This window comes from Amblyomma americanum, chromosome 1 (assembly GCF_052857255.1).
Source record: "Amblyomma americanum isolate KBUSLIRL-KWMA chromosome 1, ASM5285725v1, whole genome shotgun sequence".
NCBI classification, from domain to species: Eukaryota; Metazoa; Arthropoda; class Arachnida; order Ixodida; family Ixodidae; genus Amblyomma; species Amblyomma americanum.
In genome coordinates this window covers 147419953-147441632 of record NC_135497.1, presented here as the reverse complement: position 1 = coordinate 147441632, position 21680 = coordinate 147419953, and the positions used below count along the sequence as shown (strand labels likewise).

General features: G+C 44.4%; 1 protein-coding gene and 1 long non-coding RNA gene across 5 annotated transcripts in view; one reads left to right on the top strand and one right to left on the bottom strand.

The window, feature by feature from the left end:
- Positions 1-16274, bottom strand: part of dpa (disc proliferation abnormal) — a 69442-nt gene extending 53168 nt beyond the window's left edge. The window contains exons 1-5 of one of the 4 annotated variants that reach the window (XM_077647247.1): positions 16139-16274; positions 15830-15925; positions 15077-15100; positions 12627-12644; positions 4240-4263 (exon numbers count right to left, since the gene is read on the bottom strand). In XM_077647247.1, coding sequence (XP_077503373.1) covers positions 4240-4263; positions 12627-12644; positions 15077-15100; positions 15830-15893 — 130 coding nt within the window. In that variant the 5' untranslated portion in view covers positions 15894-15925; positions 16139-16274. The remainder of the gene's footprint in view (positions 1-4239; positions 4264-12626; positions 12645-15076; positions 15101-15829; positions 15926-16138) is intronic. The other 3 variants (XM_077647249.1, XM_077647248.1, XM_077647250.1) reach the window with 3 other exon arrangements.
- Positions 16275-17402: 1128 nt separating this feature from the next.
- On the top strand, positions 17403-21361 carry LOC144113877 (uncharacterized). Its single transcript, XR_013310901.1, has 4 exons — positions 17403-18226; positions 19321-19445; positions 20099-20240; positions 21182-21361. It is a non-coding gene; the product is annotated as an uncharacterized LOC144113877 (long non-coding RNA).
- The last annotated feature ends 319 nt before the right edge of the window (positions 21362-21680 follow it).

Here is a 21680-nt window from a genome sequence, read left to right as displayed (position 1 = left end):
AGTGAGAGTGTTCCTGCGTGATACATCGTGAATGCCACCCAACGCCTGTCCGTGCAACAAGTGACATCAGCCAATTTGAATTTTGCCACAACTTGGTCCGCCTACACATGCATCAACCGCAGTGAGCACTACAGAGGCTGCAGGTGCCTCAAGGCACATTTAGCGTACGCACATAGCACAGCAATAGCATGCCAGCCATAGCGAAACCCTGTAAATACGTGCCAGCACTCTACCGCCACAGTATTCGGAAACTTCCAGCATGCTCTGACCACACGAACACAGCTAGTGCTGCCAGGCGATGCGAATTTTATTTCAGCTGTTGATGAAGTTCTACTGCCGCAGAAAGACAGGCGCACACAAACGAAAGCTCGAAAAAGAAACTATGCCATGAGAGAGATGGCGTCGGCAGCACTGTGCAAGGTGCAGTTGTGCAGGCCAGCTCTAGAGTTTTTGTTTGTTGTACCGTATTTACGCAGTTGTAATACCCCTGTCACACGGCCAGTTTCAATGGCCATTGAGTCGAGGGCCTTCGAAATTCTCAATCGCCATCGAACTTGAAGGAGTTGCGTCGCTGCTACACGGCAAATCTCAATGGCCATTGAAATGGTTCTCGTGTCTTACACCAAGCTTGTGTGGCGCCACAATCGCTACTTTGGATTTTGCAAAAATAACAAAAATATTTGATAAATGTATGCTAAATGCTGAAATACATACATACGCTCATGTCGTTTAAAGCCCTTTTAATTGCACGCACGCAACGGACAGATGCAGACACTACTTTAGCCACTTTAATACAAGCCAGTCCAACTGCGTCGGAGCGCTGCTTCATCAGGCTTATGACCTGGGAAATTGCCTTGATATCTGAAAAACAAGAGCTATTTGTCTCTTGAAACTTTATGCAAAGGTAAGAATGGGCAAATCGAAGGTGAATACAACAGCTTAGAACACGATACTGCTTTGAGGGATTAGCGACAAAACTGTTATCGTTGTGAAGCGGGCGGGCAGGGCGCCGCCATGCTGTCAACGCAAAGTATGCAAGCAACGCAAGGACCACAACGCAAAATTAATGCGCTTAATGCACTTAAAGCCAGTCTGGTACAATTTTGAAACTATTGTACAGACTTCTTGCATTAAAGTCAAGGCGAATAATGTTTGTTCATGCTTTTGTACCGTGCATGTATCGTGTACGAAAGTGCGCTTGGCGCCGCTCGAATCAAAGCTGGCAACCTTGGGCAGCACTTGAAGGCCCTCGAAATCTTGATGGAGTTCCGTGCTGCTCCGTTGACTCGATAGACTGTTGACTCGATGGCCATTGAAACTGCCCGTGTAGCAGCGCTCGATCGCCTTTGAGTCGATAGGCTATCGGTTTGAGGGCCTTTGAAATGCCCGTGTGACAGGGGTACAAGCCGAATTGAATGCAAGTCGAACCCCCCCCCCCCCCCCCCCCCCCCCCCCCCCCCCCATGTCACATTTCTGGAAAAAAAAAACTTCCGAGGTTGTGTAAGCTTGGCCTTTAATAGTTGAACACAATAGCATTATCCAGTGGCCGCCACTTATAGCCAGCCACGATCGGCTGCCGCGCACGGGCGTGCTGGTGGGCACATTCCAAAACGAAAAAGCATTAGTCACTGGACTACTCATCCCCACTTGCGCTATCGTCCTCACTAGTGCTGCTGTCGTGATCGCTGCTGCACGATCCCACAGCATGACGTTCTAACGTCGTCATCCAGCAAAATCTTGCACTTCGCAAACAGCCACATTGCGTGGAAAAGCTGAAAATTTTGCCTCGCCGCAGCTGCCACACCTGTATCACCCTGTTGCGAATGTCGAACTTGCGGCCTGGCGCGCAGCTGTTCGTTTCTTCGGCATAAAATGTAGCCGTGAACGAGCGCCAGTTTTGCCGGGCCTGGAGCACAAATGACGGCTGACGAAGCACTACATTAAAAACTTGTGAAATGCGGCCGGCAGTAGTCAAATGCATCAGAGCCAAAGAGAAACCACGCGTGAATGGTGTCGGCTCTTCCGTCGGCTACCGACACTCCCTGGCACCGTTGCCATTCTGAGTGGCGGTGCCGCCTCAATAGGAACAGTGGTTATTCCATCAACTATCGACGCTCCCCTTGAGCGCGGAGTGCGCAGTTGAAAGTAGAAAGAAAATTTTTGGACCCTTGAGGTTCCACTGGTCTTTGGGACCAAAAAATGACCCAAGGATCAATTTTTTAAAAATGACATTTTTGGAGCCTATAGCTATTATTCAACTCTACCAGTTTTCTCCTCCAGGAAATTGGTATTTGACCATAAAATTAAATTTAGATCACTATGTGGGCTCAATTTGTGCAGGAGCAAACGATTTAACACCATGAAAATTTTGCACAGTATGTCAATATCTTAGTATGTCAATATCTCAACGTCTAAGACAGACAGACATGTCATACTGTTTGCTAGGGAAGCTAAAGGCACAATGTATGCAATAATCGAAGCACAATTGTTCAATCATACTTCAAGGATTTATAATTTTGCAAAGTTTATAGATGCATGATATTCACACTTTGAATGCTGCTATTCTAAGTGCTGTAAAGTTACTAATGACGGTAAAATGGAAAAACTGCTTTGATTATTGCACTCTTTACTCACCATACTATGTAGCCATGGGTTAAAAATTATTTTTTATTGAGCCATTTTTTTGTACTGAGGTACTAATAAATAACTAATTAAAATTAATTATTTTATGAACAAATGAATTAATCAAAAAAGCAATTTCATATTTGAAATCAGCATAAAAAACTGAGCAAGGTGACATAGTTTCATGAGAATTGGACTAAAAATAAGGAAAATAGGTCTAAGACCAGTGTCCCCCCTTAAGAGTAGAACGGGATTGTGTTATCGGACCGCGGCCACTTATCAGTAGCCGCAATCTGCAGCCATATGTGGGGAGTGTGGGGTGCCAGTTTGCTGCTTATCGATAGCCGCCATCTGCCAGCGTGCGTGGGGAGGGGATGCTAGGTCTGCGCATTGACACAGCAGCTGCTCAAGGGCCAGTACAAGAGCTATGCGACGACGCCGCGCAGCAAAAATGCAACCAAGCTGTAGCATGCCCAATATCTTGCCTATACTTATGGTGGCATGCTTTCGTTTCGACTGTAAGTCGACGACCCCCCCTTTGCATATTCAAATTTTGAAAAATAGGTCGACTTACAATCGTGTAAATACGGTACTCATTTTCCCTGGTCTGCTATGGCTTAAAAGGAGGAGTTTCCGGATTATGATAGACTAGAATTGCACTTGATTAAAGCAGACATAGCAATAAACCAAGACCGTACACATGCCACAGCTTCAACTACCACTTTCAGCTATTTATTAGCTGGAAGTACAGCTAATAACTGCTGGAATTTGTCTTTCTTTAAATAAAAAAAAAACGAGAAAACGATTTTTTTACGTGCCAGACAAATAAATTACCGTTCAGGTCACTACGACTGCCTCACATTCTAAAGCACAAACGCCTTCTCCAGAAGCTGAAATTGCCCTAACAGGTATTCTGGAATCATTACCACAGGCATTTTATTCTGGTGTACTCTGGCAGTTTTTGTCCTTTTCATCAGAATGGCACGACAAATCTCATATGGCACAAAATGACACTTTTAGTGCTGGAGTGGAAATGCAAACAGTACTTCAACAATAAAGGTATGCACTTTCCTAGCTTGTAGTACATCATCACAAAGAAATTACTGTATTTTAATTGCAAAGAATGTCTATACCTTGTTTTACAAATGCATATAAACAGCCATAAGTGGCACTAACAAAAAGTATAACAAATGAAGACAAGCTACAAAAAATAGATCACAATACTGTGATACACATGGCACTGCTCTACCCTCCAGCAGTTCTCAAGAAAACAAGCCATAGAAGTCCAACATGCATAGAATGTATTGACTCAACAGCTGTACGCTTAAATTTATATGTAGTAAATTCTTAAAATTAGTGGACTTACACAAAACAAAGCATCCTGGGCATGCTGTAGTAGAACACTAGACCACTTCTGATCAAGTGAGGATCTCTAAAGAGCAGTACATGGGAGCTTTTGCATTTCTTTTCCATAAAATGCAGCTGCTGTAGTTGGCAATTTAAACTATCTTATGCTCAGCCTCAGAACACCGTAGCCACCGAGCCACGTTGATAGATTCTTCATGAAATGCTGTTACATAGTGCAGCAAAAAGGAGGGGAGGGAAAGATTGACTTACGAGTTCCTCGTGTACTTCGAGCTGCTGGAAAAGACAAAAAGGAAGAAGTAGACATTAAACGGACACCGAGGAAAAATTGAAGTTGGCCTGTATCAATAGATTACAGCTTTCTAACAGAGATGCTACCTGCACTAAAAATGGAGCTTTCATAAGCTAGGGAAGGCCACAAAATCAAGTACAGGTGTCACCACCACCAGTCATTTCACAAGTAATCTATGTGCGTCAACCCAGTTTCTTGGGCACGGATCCCATCAACTTGGCTACACCACTTTTCTATTCAATATGGTGATCACGGAGTCATATTCGGTGTAGATGTGGCAAGTTTGAAACGAGTGGAAGCAAAATCTTTAAATTCAATTTTCTTGGCAATAAATTCATCTTTTGGTTTCCAGACAACCATCAACAGAACCAGAAAGAGCAATAGAAATTAATTTTATAAAGAACAAAAACTGGACAGGGTTCTCTTCTGTGCCCCTTTAATGACGCTAGCAGAATGCACTGAAGGAACCATTATTTGCACACACATCAGTAAACAATAAGGTATATTCATTCAATTATTGTACAAGGTCAAAATTGCTTCACCTGAAATAAAATTTTTAAGAGCAAAAGAACAAGTGCAGTCCTAAATCAAAAAGATATTTTAGCAACAATGCAAGGCCTGCCACATTGAAAGGCCCTGCGATATGAGGTCTTCATTCTTAGGATGCGAAGTAAATTACCTTGATGCCTGAATGCCCAAAGAGATCATCTAAACCAATTAATATTTTAAAGAGGCTCTGAAACACCTTCTGAGGAGAGCACATCAACTGCTCAATCACTACACTTGTGTTGTCATGAATACCTAGCCAAATAATACACTTCTCCGCGCAGGCAGAGAACCCACAATCGGGCGCAAAAGTTGGCGAGCCCTTTCCGGCGACATTTTCATGTTTGCACGCTCCTGCATATGCCAATCCAGAGATGGCTATTGGTTAGATTCTTTCAGACATCAGGCAGCCACCATGGCCGCAGCCAGTCAGCCTCATCGCTCCAGCGGGTCGGGAAGCAGTGCCTCCTGAAGAAACAGCAATTGCATGCAAGCTTCTGCTGCGTGTGTGCAAGGCATGGTTCCGATTGGTAGCGCTGAATATCAGCACTGGGCGAGAGAAATGGGCAAGTGAAATAAGTTTTTGTCTGATCTTTTAATTTTGAATTTTCTAAGCGGCACACCGCATTTACTCACGTATTCTGCGCACTTTATTTTCTTTAAATTAAGGCTTCAAAGAGGGGGTGCGCAAATTACGCGGAGATTTCACAAGCACATCCTGTAAAATATCTACAACGGTCATATATACCGTATATTGACCACCTATAGACCTTTCCATTGGACGAGGAGGATGTTGAAACACACCCTCTTCAGGCTATTGCCAACCGGTCTTGCTGCCGTTTCCGCCGTGCTAGCGCGGGGCACAAATAGACAGCGAGCAATGTGGCGATGCCCAAGGAGCCCTTATTGAAAAAGTCTATATTTCTTCCACCCAGCTCGTACTCCGCTGACAGGAAAAAAAAGACTCCAAATTAAAGACCCATAACCCCATCCTGCCCCACCCCACATTATTTGTTCCCATGCAGGATGGGATAGCATAACGGCGCGTGCGCAACGAAACAATCGCAAAGCCAGCTGTCAGAGGCAAATGGATATAAAAGGCTATAAAAAAGACGTGCGGCCTGAAAGACTAGCACCAAAATGAACAGCAAACTGTTCAGTAGTTTCGGATTTAGACACACACCAAAGGTTACAGAAAGTTCGCTCTCGCAACAGTCTGTTCGGGAAAGTGATCGCCAGCGCGAACGAGCCGGGTAAACAGCGCACGATTCACCCCCTCACCACTCACACCTTTCGAAGCTGCACATGGCAATGTGGCCTCACCGATTTTTCCAAGCCTGTACGCCTTTCGCTGACTCACATGCATGTTAATGGTATGGCGCAGCAGAGTAAAATGTGCGAGTATGTTTTTTTTTACACCCAGGTAATAAGTCAGGGGTGCACAAATTACGCGAGTAAATATGGTAATGTTTGTTTTGCATGCTGAGGTTTCAAAAATTCTTTTTGTACCAGTGTCTCAAACACACAAGCAATACATTTAATCAGATTAATCGGCACGGAGGGAAACAGATAAAAAAAATTAAAATTCATCAAAACTTTTGTATAAAATTAAAATGAGAACTACTTACTTTACTGGCAACATCGTGCCTGATTCTACCAACATAAGGCAAGATCTATTCATTTCAACCATAATCTTGTAACGTGTTTTGATCAGCTATCAGCCCCTTTTGAAGGAAATGGAACGCAGTGTTTTAAGGTTCACTTTTTTGCACATAACATTGAGTAGGGCCCTAGGAAAGACAAAACTGGAGATGATTTTCCCCAGTGTGCTTTACAATAAGAATCATTTCTGTTTCAGTGAGCTGAGACGTTAGAAGAGACTACAAAAAACTTCCACAAGTCGCATGCATTCACTGCTCCGTTGTCGGCTACGAGCACACGACTTTTGGCATGCTTGCGACTTGTAGCAGACAAGGAAGCAGCAAGTGCACTTACTCTGAAAATGCACGCAACTTTTGGAAGTTTTGCAAACACCTTCCGACGTTGCAGCCCACAGAGTATGAAACTCCTCAAAAAAAAAAAAGGGGGTGTCAAACATTCAAAACATACTGGGGAATCTCTTCCCATGCTCTGTTATTCCCAAGAACCCGCACACCATTACCAACGAAAAAAAAAAAGAAAAAAGTGAACCTGATAATTTTGCGCCCCTTACTCCTTTAACCCCTTTAGCAAACTTGGACGAGCCAGGCTCGTAACAAGCAGACTCATTTCTGGCTCATGATAAGTCCAGCTTGTGTGTTTTCTGGCACTGCATGTCTGGTATGAGGCGAATATATCTCATTCAAAGCATTCTTTTTTTGTTTGCCGACAGATGGCAGCACAGGTAGTAAATGAACATTGTGGTTTCATTCTCGAAAAGAAGTATGTCCTTTGGGGGTTACTATAAATCTAGTTCGGTTTAATGGGGTTTAACGTCCCAAAGCGACTCAGGCTATGGGGCGCCGTAGTGAAGGGCTCCAGAAATTTGGATCACCTGGGGTTCTTATAATGTGCACCGACATCACACAGTACACGGGCCACTAGAATTTCACCTCCATCGAAATTCGACCGCCACGGCACTATAAAGCTAGTGTAGCTGTAGGGCTTGGCTGTAGCAAGAGTGTATGCATACTCTGTATTTTGCAACCTGTGACCCTGGTGCCCACTATCACCTAATCACAAACATCAGCATTGCAACATTCTGTGAACTTTAGGCAGCAATCCAGAAGGTACTTGAATGCTGCAGCTCCAGCATGAAAGTATTAATATCTGAAGCAAGGGTGCCTTGAATGAGGCACTGCAACTTTCAGAGCTTGTTTCACACATGCAACCATGGTCGGTGAACTTTGCCAAGCAGAGTCAACAGCTTTCAAAGTGTTTCGTGAAATGAACAGCACTGTAGGAGAGTTTGTTGTAGCACAATACCAATATGCACCACTGACGCTCACTGTGAACTCAGACTTCACTCTGATTACCCCACGTTCATTACTAATGCAACATCCAAAAGCAGTGCAGCACTTTTCATGCAGCACTGCTGTTGGTGTGCCCAACCAGCAAAGGATGCGAGTACAGCACGTATGAGAAGCAAGCACTGTTCAATAAAGGGACACTGTGGGCATATTGAAATTGATGATGGTGATGACTTTTAATGGCGCAAGGCCTACTTTTGCCGAAGAGCACCATGTCACAAGGCGTTTTTTAGCCAAAATTCCAAATTTGCACCACACCTTCTATGCCAATATCACCCCTGAATCAATAAAGGCAATGAGGATGAAATCGAGCAAAATTTCCCAGTTCGCAGTTCATCAGGTAGAAAGTGATGCCGCACAAGCAGGACACACTATCAGCCTAAATCTGAACTCATCATTCGAGGCAAGGTCAGAGGTAGGCGGGCACACCAAGGTCCCATACCCGTCACAGTCAATGATAATGGAGAACCCATACCAAAAGTCCATACACTGAGGGTATTGGGCATCTTCATCCAGAGAAATCGCAAGAACACAGAAACCATCAGCAGGCTTTCTACCACCACCCACCAGACAATCCATCTAATTAAATGAATTGCAAACAGGAGAAGGGGCATGAGAGAGAAGGACCTGTGCCAGTGGTGGTCCAGCCATTTCAAGTCCTGGAGCAATTTTTGGAGCAGAGAATTATCAATTCTGGAGCACCTTTGTATCAGAACGGTAATACTGGAACAACCCGGGAGCAGCACAAACGGAATAAAAAAGACACCTTAAAGATTTTGTTCTTAACAAGATAAGGTTCAGCCATGCGTAGCTAGAAAAAAAAACAGTGACAAAAAATTTATTAATGCATGCAAGTTAAGCCAAGCGTGCTTACTAAAAGTCCGAAGAACACGTTCACTAGAACCATTCCTTTTTTCCCCCGAGATTTTTCGTTGCATGCAGTTTTCGCGAGAATAGTCGAAAGGACACTGCATAACAGAAACCAAAATAAATAAATGTAGGTGAAATCACCTTGAAAACGTATACAAAAAACACTCTTAATCAAAGCCAAAAACGCAGAGAAACGTTTCGCGATTGCACTAATAGCTCGACTGGAGCAGCCGCCACCACCTCCGCCATGGTACAGTGGCGAGCCGCAGTTCACGCAACGCCGCTACAAGTGGGGTGGGGAGGGCGGGAAGGAGGGCCACCGCGGCCGTGCCGCGGAGGCACATGCTTCTTCCTGCACGTTCCCTCTCTCGGATTTACCGTCGCTGATGCCCCTGGAAACGTACTCCTCGCATCGCCGGCACTTTCCGCCATCAACATCCTTGACGCGCGAGAGCTATATCGGAGCCGAAATCACGCAAGCAACCACGCAGCAGTGATGGCCACACACTGCTCATGTGTTTTTTTTTTTTAGCTATGCCCTATTATTTTTTCGCTGCTTTTGAGCATGAACTGTTGCAATGCCACGTGATATGATGTTCCAAAAGAGAAAGTGCCGGAGATGCGCCGACGGCGCTGGAGCACGGCGCGTTGTGTCAACTGTAGCCGCTGATTGCGATCGGTGTTCCTCTCATGTCAGTTGGTGCTTTATCGTCGCAACACTTCCATGTGGTTCTGCCATATTTCGAGTGGCTCAGCACTAGCTAACAGAGAGATGGCGAAGGGAGTTCGTTACATCAAGGTCAACCACTTAATACCTTCGTTACATGGAGGTCTGAAATACAAGTGCTTCAATGGAGGCGGCAGTGGGGAATTCAAAAACTTCGTAATATCGAGGAATTTGCTACATGGAGGTTCATTACATCCAGGTTTACCTGTATCTCAATGCTTCTTAGAATTTTTTACAAATTCATCAAGTTTGCAAAGTAAATTAGCAAGCCCGAAATTCCTTGTTCCAACAAAGTTTGGCCTCGTTGCACCTGCTCCAAGCTTTTGCTCTTCAACCCAGAAGATACTTCTTCAGCCCTCTTCAGGGTTGACCGACATAATGCAATTTTTTGATGCAACCGACATGATGCGCGAACATGGAGGAAGGAAAACTCCGGAGAGGCCCTTGCTATCAGAGCTACACGCCAGTGTCACGGAAATCACGGGCTTTTGCAAGGACTACTGGGAGTCTGGCCGATTGCACAGCCAATAGTAACGCTAGGCGCAGCGTCGTCGTCTGCTGCAATGCCTGCTGTTTATGCGCAAGCACACTGATACGGCGGCCAAGTGGGAAGGAAGCAAGAAGAGCTGGCTTCAAAAATGACGTAACCGCCTATCCTCAGTTCTTTCCTTCCTCTATGTGCGCGAATAAACGGGCTGCTAAATTCTACCCCAAGCTAGCCCACCAGCGTCCTTGGTTGCCAAATGCGGAAACGTTTTAGTAGGTTGCCAGCTGAAAGCGTGAATGGTACCAACCGCGTCTTGTTTTGGGCGCAGCTATGGCGCAATATTGATCAATTTTCCGCTTTTGAATCAGGCTGGCGTAGCAAAATGTAAATGTATCAGAATGGTGCAAATGGCACAGCTGGAGCACTACTGTCTTTGCAGATTAGTGCAGGCCTTTATTCTTAGCCACTTCACCTACTCAGTGCCCTACCTACAGCTCTATGCGGCAGAGAAGACCAAGCTGGAGTGCTTCATCAAACAAGCATTCAAAGCGGCAATAGGGCTTCCTCACATCTACACAAAAATTTCTCCAACTCGGCATTCACAACACACTCAAGGAGCTCTGCGCGGCCCACATCACACAGATGGCACGGCTCACGAAAGCTAAACAGGCTGAAGTATCCTCGGCACACTAGATGAAAATGCAGAGCCAGGAATAAATGAACCAAGAAACCTAGCCACACCAATCAGGAAACAGCTCATCATTAAACTTCTTCCCAAAAACATACATCCCATACACCACAACGGTAGGAGGACGGCCAGGGCTCCGGCTCTACGTCATATTAAGTAGCAACCGAGTGTCATCTACGTCGATGCGGCCAAGTATCCAGCTCCCAGAAGAGCATTAGCAGTGGCATGGATTACAGGAACACACGCCACAGTCCTCTCGGCCTCCATCCGTGTACGTACACCCCCCGTCAAAAGTATACAGCCCAAGGGGTTTGCTTGTGAAGACTGCAGAACGCCTCATTATGCATACTCAGCAACTGCAATCTGTCGAAAGAGGAATGGCTTTGAGTCCTAAATCCTCCCAAGGTTTGGACAGCTTGCACATCAAGCTGTCCAAAGCAAGGGAGCCACGCTAAACAGCTTAGAAGCAAACCCCTTGGCCTGTATACTTTTGACGGGGGCTGTACATCTGCAATGCTGAGGAGGCAGCCATTGCTTTCATCATTAGAGTCACAGGCAGATATTATCAGCAAATCCAAGACTGCCATACATAATTTCTCCTGGAGTAGAACTGCACAATCCACTCTTAATGTGCTTAATGAGATCCCCTCCCCAGATAGGGACATTGAACTGAGACCTTGGTGCACAGCTCAGACCCGGAAAGGACATACAAGATCGGATCCTCAAGCATGCCTATGAGGTCGACAGTAGGCTTGGCCTGCTGGCCATCTAGTAGGGCAATGTAACCCGGCCCTACATAACTATCCGGCTAAATAAAGGTTTCTTCTCTCTCTTTCCACTCTAGACGGGGTCAAAGACCAATTTTCCAAGCATTTCACCCCAGACAAGCCACGCATCAGGCCACGGAAAAGCTGGGAAAAGTGTTGCAATCCCCGGCCAATTTCTCAAGTAAACAGCAGCATTTGTCGCCGATCACAGAGGCTAGGCTACACCACCATTCACTTCCAAGATTGTGATGAAAGGAGTACTGTTTGCTGTACTCATGAGTTTGAATTGAGTGGCAGAAAAATTTTATTTCAGTTTTCTCAGTAATAAATGAGTCTATTGCTGCCGGCCTAAAATCAACATACCCAGAAAAAGTCATAGAATCGAGTTTTACTAAGGAAAAAAAAAAAACTAGATGGCCTTGTCCTCTGGGTCAGAGTAAAACCAGGTTTCAAAAATTCATAGTGACATGCAAGAAAAAGTTTACCACAGAAGTATAGATAGCAACCCAATGGAAAATATCTGCCGGAACACCTCACTAACACGACATAGCACATAAAGAGAAGCCAAAGGTGGGCCTCAAACCTTGTCATCAACCTTCACCACTACGTCTTTTTGAACTTTTTGAACACTCTTGCATGAGAGGCTTTTGGAAATGGCTATATAACAAATGTCTTGACCTACTTGGCTGTGCCTGAACAAGTACAGCCACAGACAGAGGTAAACAAAGCATGCTGCGGCATTTACTCATTTCTGCAAGGACAAGCATGAAGGAATATGGTTTAGCAAAACGTTCATTTGGGCGAGTTGGTAGATATTCATGATTTGAACAGCGCGAACTACAAGGGACAAGAAAAGAAGGGAAACAGGACAAGCGCTGACTGCGCTTGTCAGCGCTTGTCACCTGTCAGCGCTTGTCCTGTTTCCCTTCTTTTCTTGTCCCTTGTAGTTCGCGCTGTTCAAATCATGAAGCATGAAGGAAGTTCGAACAGCGGCGTGTGCTCTATTTCTGTCTGCGCTTGTAATACACACAACCTCTTCATATATCCTTACAACAATTCTGTGTCCATACTGTGAATAGAGCACCAGAACTAGCCAAATATGGCAGTATAAATGCAGAAAAAACAGTTAAATAACATTAGAGATTGGTACACACTTCTCAAGGAAGACTGACGCTTAGTACTGCATTACAACAAAGTTTTTTCTCTCTGAGCGATGATTTGAGCAGTGCAAATTATTCAAGCAAAAGGACTTACGTGTATTCTTCCTCGATGCTGAAAAAAGAATAAGAAGTCTTAGGTAAGTTAAAAGATATGATATCCGAAAGTTTGCATGCCCAAAGAATATTTTATATGCAATGTCTATTCTGCCAGCAGTCAGGAAAATCCCCTCAGCTGAAATCCCCCATTTTCACACGGCTACTTCTTGCATGTGCACTTCTCCTCCTCTGCCCTCTCCCAAGCTCCACTAGTTGCAAACAAACCACCAGCTTCTAGTGCACATGCATATTCCACGTTGGTGACAGGTGCAACCAACAGATGGTAGCAGCTGTCAGGCACGCACCCGTACCACCCATGTACATTTGTTTTCAACCAGTTTTCAGGATAGCAGACATCTTGCAAAAAAAGGCGGTTTCTGCCAACACCTGCATCTGATCGCCTACAAAAAACCATGCAACATTTCGCAAAGAAAACTGTATTCTTTGGTGCCCTAACAACAGCCTTTCAAAAAAGAAAGCATTGTGGTGTGAAAATGCTTTTTTTTTTACATGTTCTGAAGGACATTCTGGCTGTCTTAATTGTGTCTCATACAAGAACACTACCATCATGTCTCTCTCTTTTTAGTGCTGCTCTTTCATATTTGTGCAAGTTATGTTTTTAAGTCAATTTTTTTTTTGCAGTAAGAAATGTTTTTGTACAGCATGTGGCAATAACTGTAACTTCTTAAATTTATAAACTTCTTCAGAGAACAGAAAATAAACAGTTAAGTGTTTGCATCCACTTTATGAATGCCTGTCATGTAAACTTTTAACAGAAACTTGACTACTGCTTATGGTTGCCAAGCAGGGACATATCTAGGTGGCTGTTTTGAGACAGTTTTCATGCGAGAGGCAGCCAAATAACACACCATTAAAATACCCCGTCTCATGTACACATACAGAAAAAAATAAAAGGGGCCCAACAGCTCCCCATGATCATGCTAAGCTCCAGCGTGGAACATCATAATTGCAGTCTACACGCAGCCCACTCATGGTATTAAAAAGCGCAAAATGACAAAGTGACGAACACCCGATACCATTAACATTTAATTTCAGCAGGACCGCTTAACGAGCTCCAGACAATCAAACACCTATGCACAGATTGCAGACAACTTAAAATCTTAGCTTAAATACCATCCGTTTATCTTTGGCACCCACAACTTATTGTTTGTTTCTTTTGCTTGGCAGAGAGTCACCCAAAAGAACTCCCCTATGGCTAGGGGTTGGACATTTCGGTTGAAACAAAAAAAAATAAACATACTCTGAATTCAGTTTTTGAAATTTGATTTTAACCGAAAAGAGTCAGTATTCTTGGCATGCAAAGCATACATACCTGGCTGCTGAATGCAACTTACACTCAGTCAAAGCTTAAATTAAGTATTGCTGCATTAAATCGCCAAAAAAATCAGTATTTCAGTCATCAAAAATAATATTCACCGAAAAAAAACAACAGAAACTTGAGCTCTGAAATAAAAACCGAAAAGTCCAACCCCTACTTGTACCCAAATATCTTGCAGGTTGACCCTTCCCCAAAACACGAGCCAAGCATCAAAACTCTAGAGGCTACAGGTGTGAGCCAAAGCACTGTACCATTGCCTGCAAAAAGAATTGTCAACGGCAACACCAGAGGCACAGCTACAGTACACAACCATCCGAGAGGCTGCCCCACCGCCATACACACCAGAGAGAGCTGGGCCATTGCTCAAGCTTTGAATGCAGCTTCACAGATCAATTACCACAGTGTAGTTAACCCGATATCCATTCTTACAGACTCACAACAGGCACTCGAGACACCTCCTGAAGCATGATACCCTCCTATATCGGAGAAAACATTCATCACACCCCACACCTTTCACCTCACATCAGCCCCTGAAAACGAGACTGGGAATTAAGCAGGCAGACGGCTTGCACGAGGAGCCACATTCGGGGCTCCCACTAGTAACTTCCAAATAGGATTGCCCCACCCCACTATACAAGCCCTATCCAGAAAAGGCAACTTGCAGTCTGTGGAACACCCACGCACAGATCCTACCACCCAAAACAATCCATACAAACCATCCAGCATGGATAGGAATTGTGGAAGACCCTTCCTGCCCTCACTGCTAGCACCTCCAAGATACGAAGGCACAGACCTGTCCCAACGTTCTAAACCCTACATCACTCTATTAGGAGGCTTGGTTCCCTCAACAGCTGCGGGGGAGCAGAAATAAAGTTTATTTCTCTCTCTTTCAGGTGTGTCGAGCCGCGCTAGATCTGAATCTTTCAAGCTTACGACTCAAAAAGTCTAGTCTTCTTGCTGCACTATGTAGCCAATCAGAGTGACCACCAAAAGAATGTAAGCCCAGTAACAATCCTGGCAGAACAGGCACTGCCTTTTTTTTTGTTCTATGGGCTGGAATCACTTGCATTAGTTCAAAATCAACACTCAATAAAATCTGCTCTACTCACGTGTGCTCCTTAGGCCTCTCGATGCTGTAAAAAGAAAAAGAAAGGGGTGAGGGCGAGGGGAAGAGCTTCATGAACAGTGCCTTCAACACAAGCACATAAACGGCGGATAACTGTACGAACGATGAGAACCTTAACTAACAGAGCACGTAAACGTCGAACTGTGCGAATGATGAGAACCTAAACTAACAGTCTATCTATTGTTCCTCGGCCCAACCTATAAACGCAGTCGCTCGTATGGAAGGGAACACACGGGCGCGTTGCCACCGTGCTTCGCGAAGCGCTGCCGAAAGCCGGCAAGATTTGGCGGCAAAGACGCATGCACAGTAAGCTTGGCCAGCTGCTCTTTCCGCGCGTGCGCCTAGTGTCGCCCGTTATCTACGGCTCTAGGCAACAGCGCTTCGCGAAGTGAGGCGGCCCTGCGCTCGAGTGTTCCTTTTCATATCGAGCGACCCTGTACAGGGCTTGGCTTACCTACTTTCAGCTCCGGTATTTCTGGCACTGCCTTTTTCACATGCGACGAATTTATAACCGAAGGCTCCTCACTACTGAAAGATGTAGGTGAACATTTTTTTTAAAACACACCAGACGACCGTAAACTCCCTATCGCGCTTGCAAAACAGGCACGGTACGCGTCTCGGCTAGATGACCAAAAAAATGGTAGAAACGTGCAATTCGCTAAAAAACGCTTATATTCCACAACTTCCAAGAGAGAGCAGCGCAACTACAAGAGCTCGAAAACGTTGATCGACATACGTGTGCGAGGCTCCCGGCTCGCGCTCCTCGTGTTCCTCCGGGGTGTCCTTGAAGGTGACGACATCTCCTGCCTTACACTTCACTGAAATTGAAAATCTGCAAATATAAACAGAGCGACAGAACAATACAGCAAATTCCCATATTCTGCATGCATGGACCAAGCACCTCTTTTGTTCACTTCAATCGTCCAAGAAGGGGCTACTTCAGACGCATAACAAGAATGAAATGACTTTCACAAGCAAAGTGCGTGTAGTTAGCAACTTTTCCATGCTAAATTCCGCAAGAATCGCTTCCAGAAAGCAATCTTACCAAAACTTCGCACAACCGTTGTTCGCACAAGTAGCAAGCCGCCGCAGTCCGCAAGAGCGCGCAAAGTTTTGGCGCGAAAAGAGCTGGAGGAAAGTAAAAAACCAAGCAAAGCAAGTAACTGGTCACGTGGTATATAACGTCAGCGTACCCCAGCGCCGCTGTGCAAGCATTCAGCTTATGGTTGAATGTAAAAGTTCAGTGGTTCAGTCAGTATACATATATAAGTTATACCCGTGGCACACCACTATAGCCGCACGCGCACAAATAATGACAGTAAATGCAGTAAATGTTTAAGGCCTTATGTTGGTTAATGCCATTATTTTGAGAGTTGGTGCTAGCTACACGTCGGGCCCAGATGGATGGATTGAAAGTAGGAGCGTCCCCTTTGAAACGGGGCAGTGGTAGTTGCCACCATGCTCAGTTCTGTTTTTCCTTTATTTTTGTTTAACTCTGCTGTAAGTTGTTAATAAAATTCGCCATTTTCTTTAAAATTCGTATTCCTACACTTTAATACTTAGGTCACCTCTCTGCTTTTGTGCCACCAATCCTCCAATCGCTTTTTGCTAATTTTCACCGCAGATTTATTTACATGACTATTGTTATCTCTAAACCCTAAGGCCTCAGGAAGAGTGACTGTGCCTGCATCGACATCGGGATGGATACCATCACATTTTAGAATGAGGTGTTCTATAGTTTCTAGAGATTTACCACACACAGCACACGTGTCATCTTCGTTCAATTTCTCTTTGTAGCTGCACGTCACGTGTGCACGTTCTACCCTGACCTAGCTTCAAAGAGGAGGGGGTACTGCCTCTTGAGTTATCATAAAACGTCTCCTTCCTGATCTGCCTTTTCCAGCATCGATATAAGTTCTACACTACGCTTCTTTTCCATTGAATCTATCCAATTTCTATCCTTCCAATGATCCTTCTTTCTCCTTCCTCGTCTCTGGAAAACTTACTGGCCAGCTTTCTAGTTCATTTCCGCCACTGTGTGTCAACGCTCTTTCTGTACAGGTATTTAAATACCTTAGCTGCCCACCTCTTATCGTCCAATTTCCTCAGGCGTTCTTCGTATAGTACTTAACTTACTCTGAGCTTCCCGTGCTTCGAACGTTGCCCAGCTCATATCCCCCTTTACTGCCTCGTTTGTGGTTTTCCCGCGGGCACCTAGTGCTAATCCTCTGATTTACTTCTAATCGCGACTGAACTTCAGCCCTTAAGCATAGAACCGCATTCCCGCAGTGAGTAGGCAGCGCCGCCAGTGAGGGCTGGAGAAAATGTCAGGGTCGGTCGCTCATAGAGAAACATACTCTGTTTTGAGCTGATCGCGGAGGCCACGGCGGCAACTACAGTGAACTTGAATACTGGTATTCTAGTTATTCTAGTTCACTATAGCGGTAACGGCGGCCACAGTCGGGCGCGCGCTTGGCTGGAGCAGGTGTGGTGGTGTTTTCGAAGCCGTCAGCGGCGAGGTGGTGGCGGTTTGGACTAGTTGGAGTGATTTAGTAACGCATAAGCAGTGCGGGAACATCAAGACACAGGATAGAGAGATACGGACGAACCCTGGCTGTATGCTGGGCGTTTATTTTCAAGTAGCAAAGCACGAGTAACCGGGCAGACGACAAAAGGAGAAGGGTGCCCAAGAACAAGAAGCAAAACACAACTGACGAAGCGAAGGGGAGGGGTAAAAAAATACGAGGAAAAAAAGTAGAAAAAGTGCTGAACAAAATCTGTGGCGAACACCCCCCTTCACGCGACGCAAAGCCAGCCCGAGCGCGTCGACCAAGCGAGAATGCTGCTGGCCGGAGGGAACGTACTTACGGAAAAGGCGCAGAGAGCGAAAATAAAAAGAAAAGAACGCTGCGGGAGAGGCGGCGGTAGAGGAGGAGGAGGAAAGGGTGCTAAAGAACAAGAAAAGGAATGAACAGAGAGGGAGCTGGAAAAAAAAAAAAGTGAACAGAAAGTGGGTACATGAGAAGCTGACGAAAATCCTGAAAACTCGCGTACGACGGCCGGCTGGGTTTGTAGGAAGCGACACATCCCTGTCTGTGAGAATAATTGAGGTGCACCTCAATGATTCTCAGAGGTACGTATATCTGACGTACTAGACTTAATTAGGCAGAATTAATTTGAAAGGCTTCAATTATGATCTCATCTGGTGTGGCAGTTTCCTCTTTTCCTGATGACAGAGGAGTTATCATACCCAGCCCTGCTGCTCAGCATATCAGAATTTAATGACTGGATACAGTATATGCCTCAGTGACTAATGCATTGCATTCAGCAGTAGGCACTATGGCCGCCACTATAGTCAAGCAATAAAGACTCTTTCTGATCAGGACCAAAAGAAAGAAGTGCGCTTGTCTAGCTGTGAACCACACCTTTGAAAATGCTGTGAGGATTGTCTTAATAAAATACCCAATCACTGATCTTTCTCCTCAGCTTTACTGCCACTTTAGTTTACAAAAGCACTGCAGCATGCACTAAGCAGTAATCGCATATTGACTGAGGGTTCAGCATGCTCACCTTCAGCATTGACTGACATACTGTCTCTGTCAAATAGTTTAGTGATAAGCATGTGCTCTTTGAAACAGGCATACAGCATACTGGGAAATGGCTACATTGGCATGCATGCCGCATGCTCTTGAAAACAGCTGTACTAGCTGGCCTCTCAGGAATCGGAGGAAAGTTGTCATTACCATGTCCTGACGGATAATCAGGGGTCCCTCCAAACTTGTGTTAGTTACAGCTAGTAGTTGGCATAAGGTCGAAGCTACACAAGAGCCATATGCAGTACGTACATTGTAGAGAAAGATTCTGGGCTGATTTCACCCACTGGAAGCTTTCTCTATCATGCACTGAAATTTCACTATGAAAGTATTTTTAACCTTTTCTTCTTGGTACAGTTCCATATTATAGCCAAAATAATTTATAATTAATTTGTTTCATGATGCTGTTTCAGTTGTTTCAGTTTCATCAACCAAACGTGAGTGTGGTTGGAATTTAGGCATGGAGGAAGGAAAGTTTTCATTCCTACATGATTTTAGGTCATGTGAGGCACAATAAAACGGATATGTTGTTTGTTGTCATGTTTGCATGTATGTTTGTTGTAATTCTGGCTTTTGAAGCAGGCTATCTAAGTGCTGTTGTGAGTTATAACTATGATCAGCATTTATATTGCAGTTTTTCCAGGCCTCACATGGCCTATTCTGAAGAGAGTGGACACTCTTGTTCACTGCAGAAGCAACAAACTGCTCTCAAATATTTTGCAGAACTGATGGTTTTGAGTGGAGTAGCAGGGAAAACAGGTAATAACATATCCTTCTAAGGAGGCTTTATTCTCACCCATTATTCTTTAATTTCTTCAAATGCTACCCAACCGGCCATATTTTTGCTAGCTGTCATGCCCAGGTTCTGCCTTAAACCAACACTTCAACTTCAATACCACTTTTGTTGCAGTGGCTAAAGCACAGCACTCATATTTTATGCACTTCTTATCACACTTATTTACCTGAATGGTAGCTTGTACAGTGTATCTTCTGAACAGCTAGCAGCATCCATACAGACCGCCAACATATTTTTTTTTCTCATTCATGCTGCAACGTGATATAGCATACAGGCAAGCTGTGCTGATATTATGGAGAAGTATTTATTAACTACACTGCATTCGTATTGCAGTCCAGACATTATATGAAGTAGCATTATGGTTGCCAGTGTTTAATTTTTTTTTGTTTTGTGCAACTATACTACCCCCCCTGCAATGCCACACATGGTGCTGAATGTGGGTAAACAAACCACTTTAGCTCTTATAGACACATGGAAACTGCTTGATTACTGCTATGGAGCTGTACACTTCCACGTTCAAATTTAACTGCATGTGAAACTTCTTTTTCTTCAGGTGTCTTGACTTGCACATTAATCTGTTTCAATTAAACTGATGTAAGTTATTACTTCCACATAGCTGCTATAAGGAGATGCTTTCCTGCTAGCCTACAACTTGAAGACAAGAAAACAAGTTCATGGTTTTGACATGCCCCTGAGAGGGTCTTTGGGAAGGGTGCATGTAAACCGGCAGAACACCGTGAAGTTCGCAAAATATGAAGGTGAGAGAATTTTAAGTGAGGTTTTATTACTGATCACTTCTTTTTAGAACAAAAATAATGAGGGAAAAATCTGCCTGTTCAGCCAATTCAAATGCAGGTCTCTGCCTCTAAAGTGTGCCAGGACAATATTGCAGTGCTCTGGCTGTGCTTTGTGATTATTCAGCATCTTTTATACTTGGTTCCTATGGGTGCACACACCATGTTTTTGGCATTGCTGTGGGCTCATAGCAGCTAATATTTATCGGTTGTCATGTTCGGTCACAGTGCACTGAATGCCAGATTTCGGTCAAGTTATCTACATATGTGATACAAGTTATCTACATGTATGAGCTTTACTGCCAGGTTATTTTTATGACCGCTCTGCATGGAAATGCACACATGTGAAGGTGTCATTGTGAAAAGGCTGTGGATAAAATGGTGGTTACCTTTCATCATCATCATCAGCCTTATTACACCCACTGCAGGGCAAAGGCCTCTCCCATGTCTCTCCAATTAACCCTGTCTTTTGCCAGCGTCATTCACCCTTTGCCTGCAAACTTCTTAATCTCATCCGCCCACCTAACCTTCTGCCATCCCCTGCTATGCTTGCTTTCTCTTGGAATCCACTCCGTTACCCTTAAGGACCAGCGGTTATCTTGCCTTCGCATTACATGCCCTGCCCAAGCCCATTTCTTCCTCTTGATTTCGACTAGGATGTCATTAACCCGCGTTTGCTCCCTCACCCACTCTGCCCGCTTCCGGTCTCTTAACGTTATACCTATCATTTTTCTTTCCGTGGCTCGCTGCGTTGTCCTAAACTTAAGCTGAACTCTTTTCATTAGCCTCCACGTTTCTGTCCCGTAGGTGAGTACCTACCTTTAGATCTGGTAGAGATGGTTACCTTTAGATCTAATCAAAGTTAATCACAGATAACTTGAATGTTGTTCTCATTTGTTTTGCAGGAGGAGCACCAAGTGAATAGCTGTCTTGGCCAAGATCTTTTTAAAAGTTATGAGTCTTTCTTACTACTCCAGTTGGCCTGTTTTTTTGCATAGCCATTTTGTCTATTTATGCATGCAGTTTCATTATGCAGAAGTTCATGTGGAGCATAGGCTGTTTATGCAATTCTTGAAATAAAGCTTAAAAAGAATAGAAATTGCTGTTTTTGCTGGCACACGTTTCCACGCTGTGCTTCTGCAGTTTTATTTGCATGTTTTCAGAAACTACGCATCAGGGTAAAGCTTGACTTGCATGTGTGCCACTTGTATGAAAACTTAAAGTGCACATTGCTGTTCAAAGCTTTGTCATGTGCATTGAAGTAAACCACACAACAGGAACTTAACGGCTGTTAAATGGCCTGTTGTCTGCTTTACCTGTTCACGACAAAGGAATTGAATAGCAATGTGTAATTTAAATTTCTATGAGTAGCGCGCCTGCTAGCTAAGCTTTACACTGACGCTA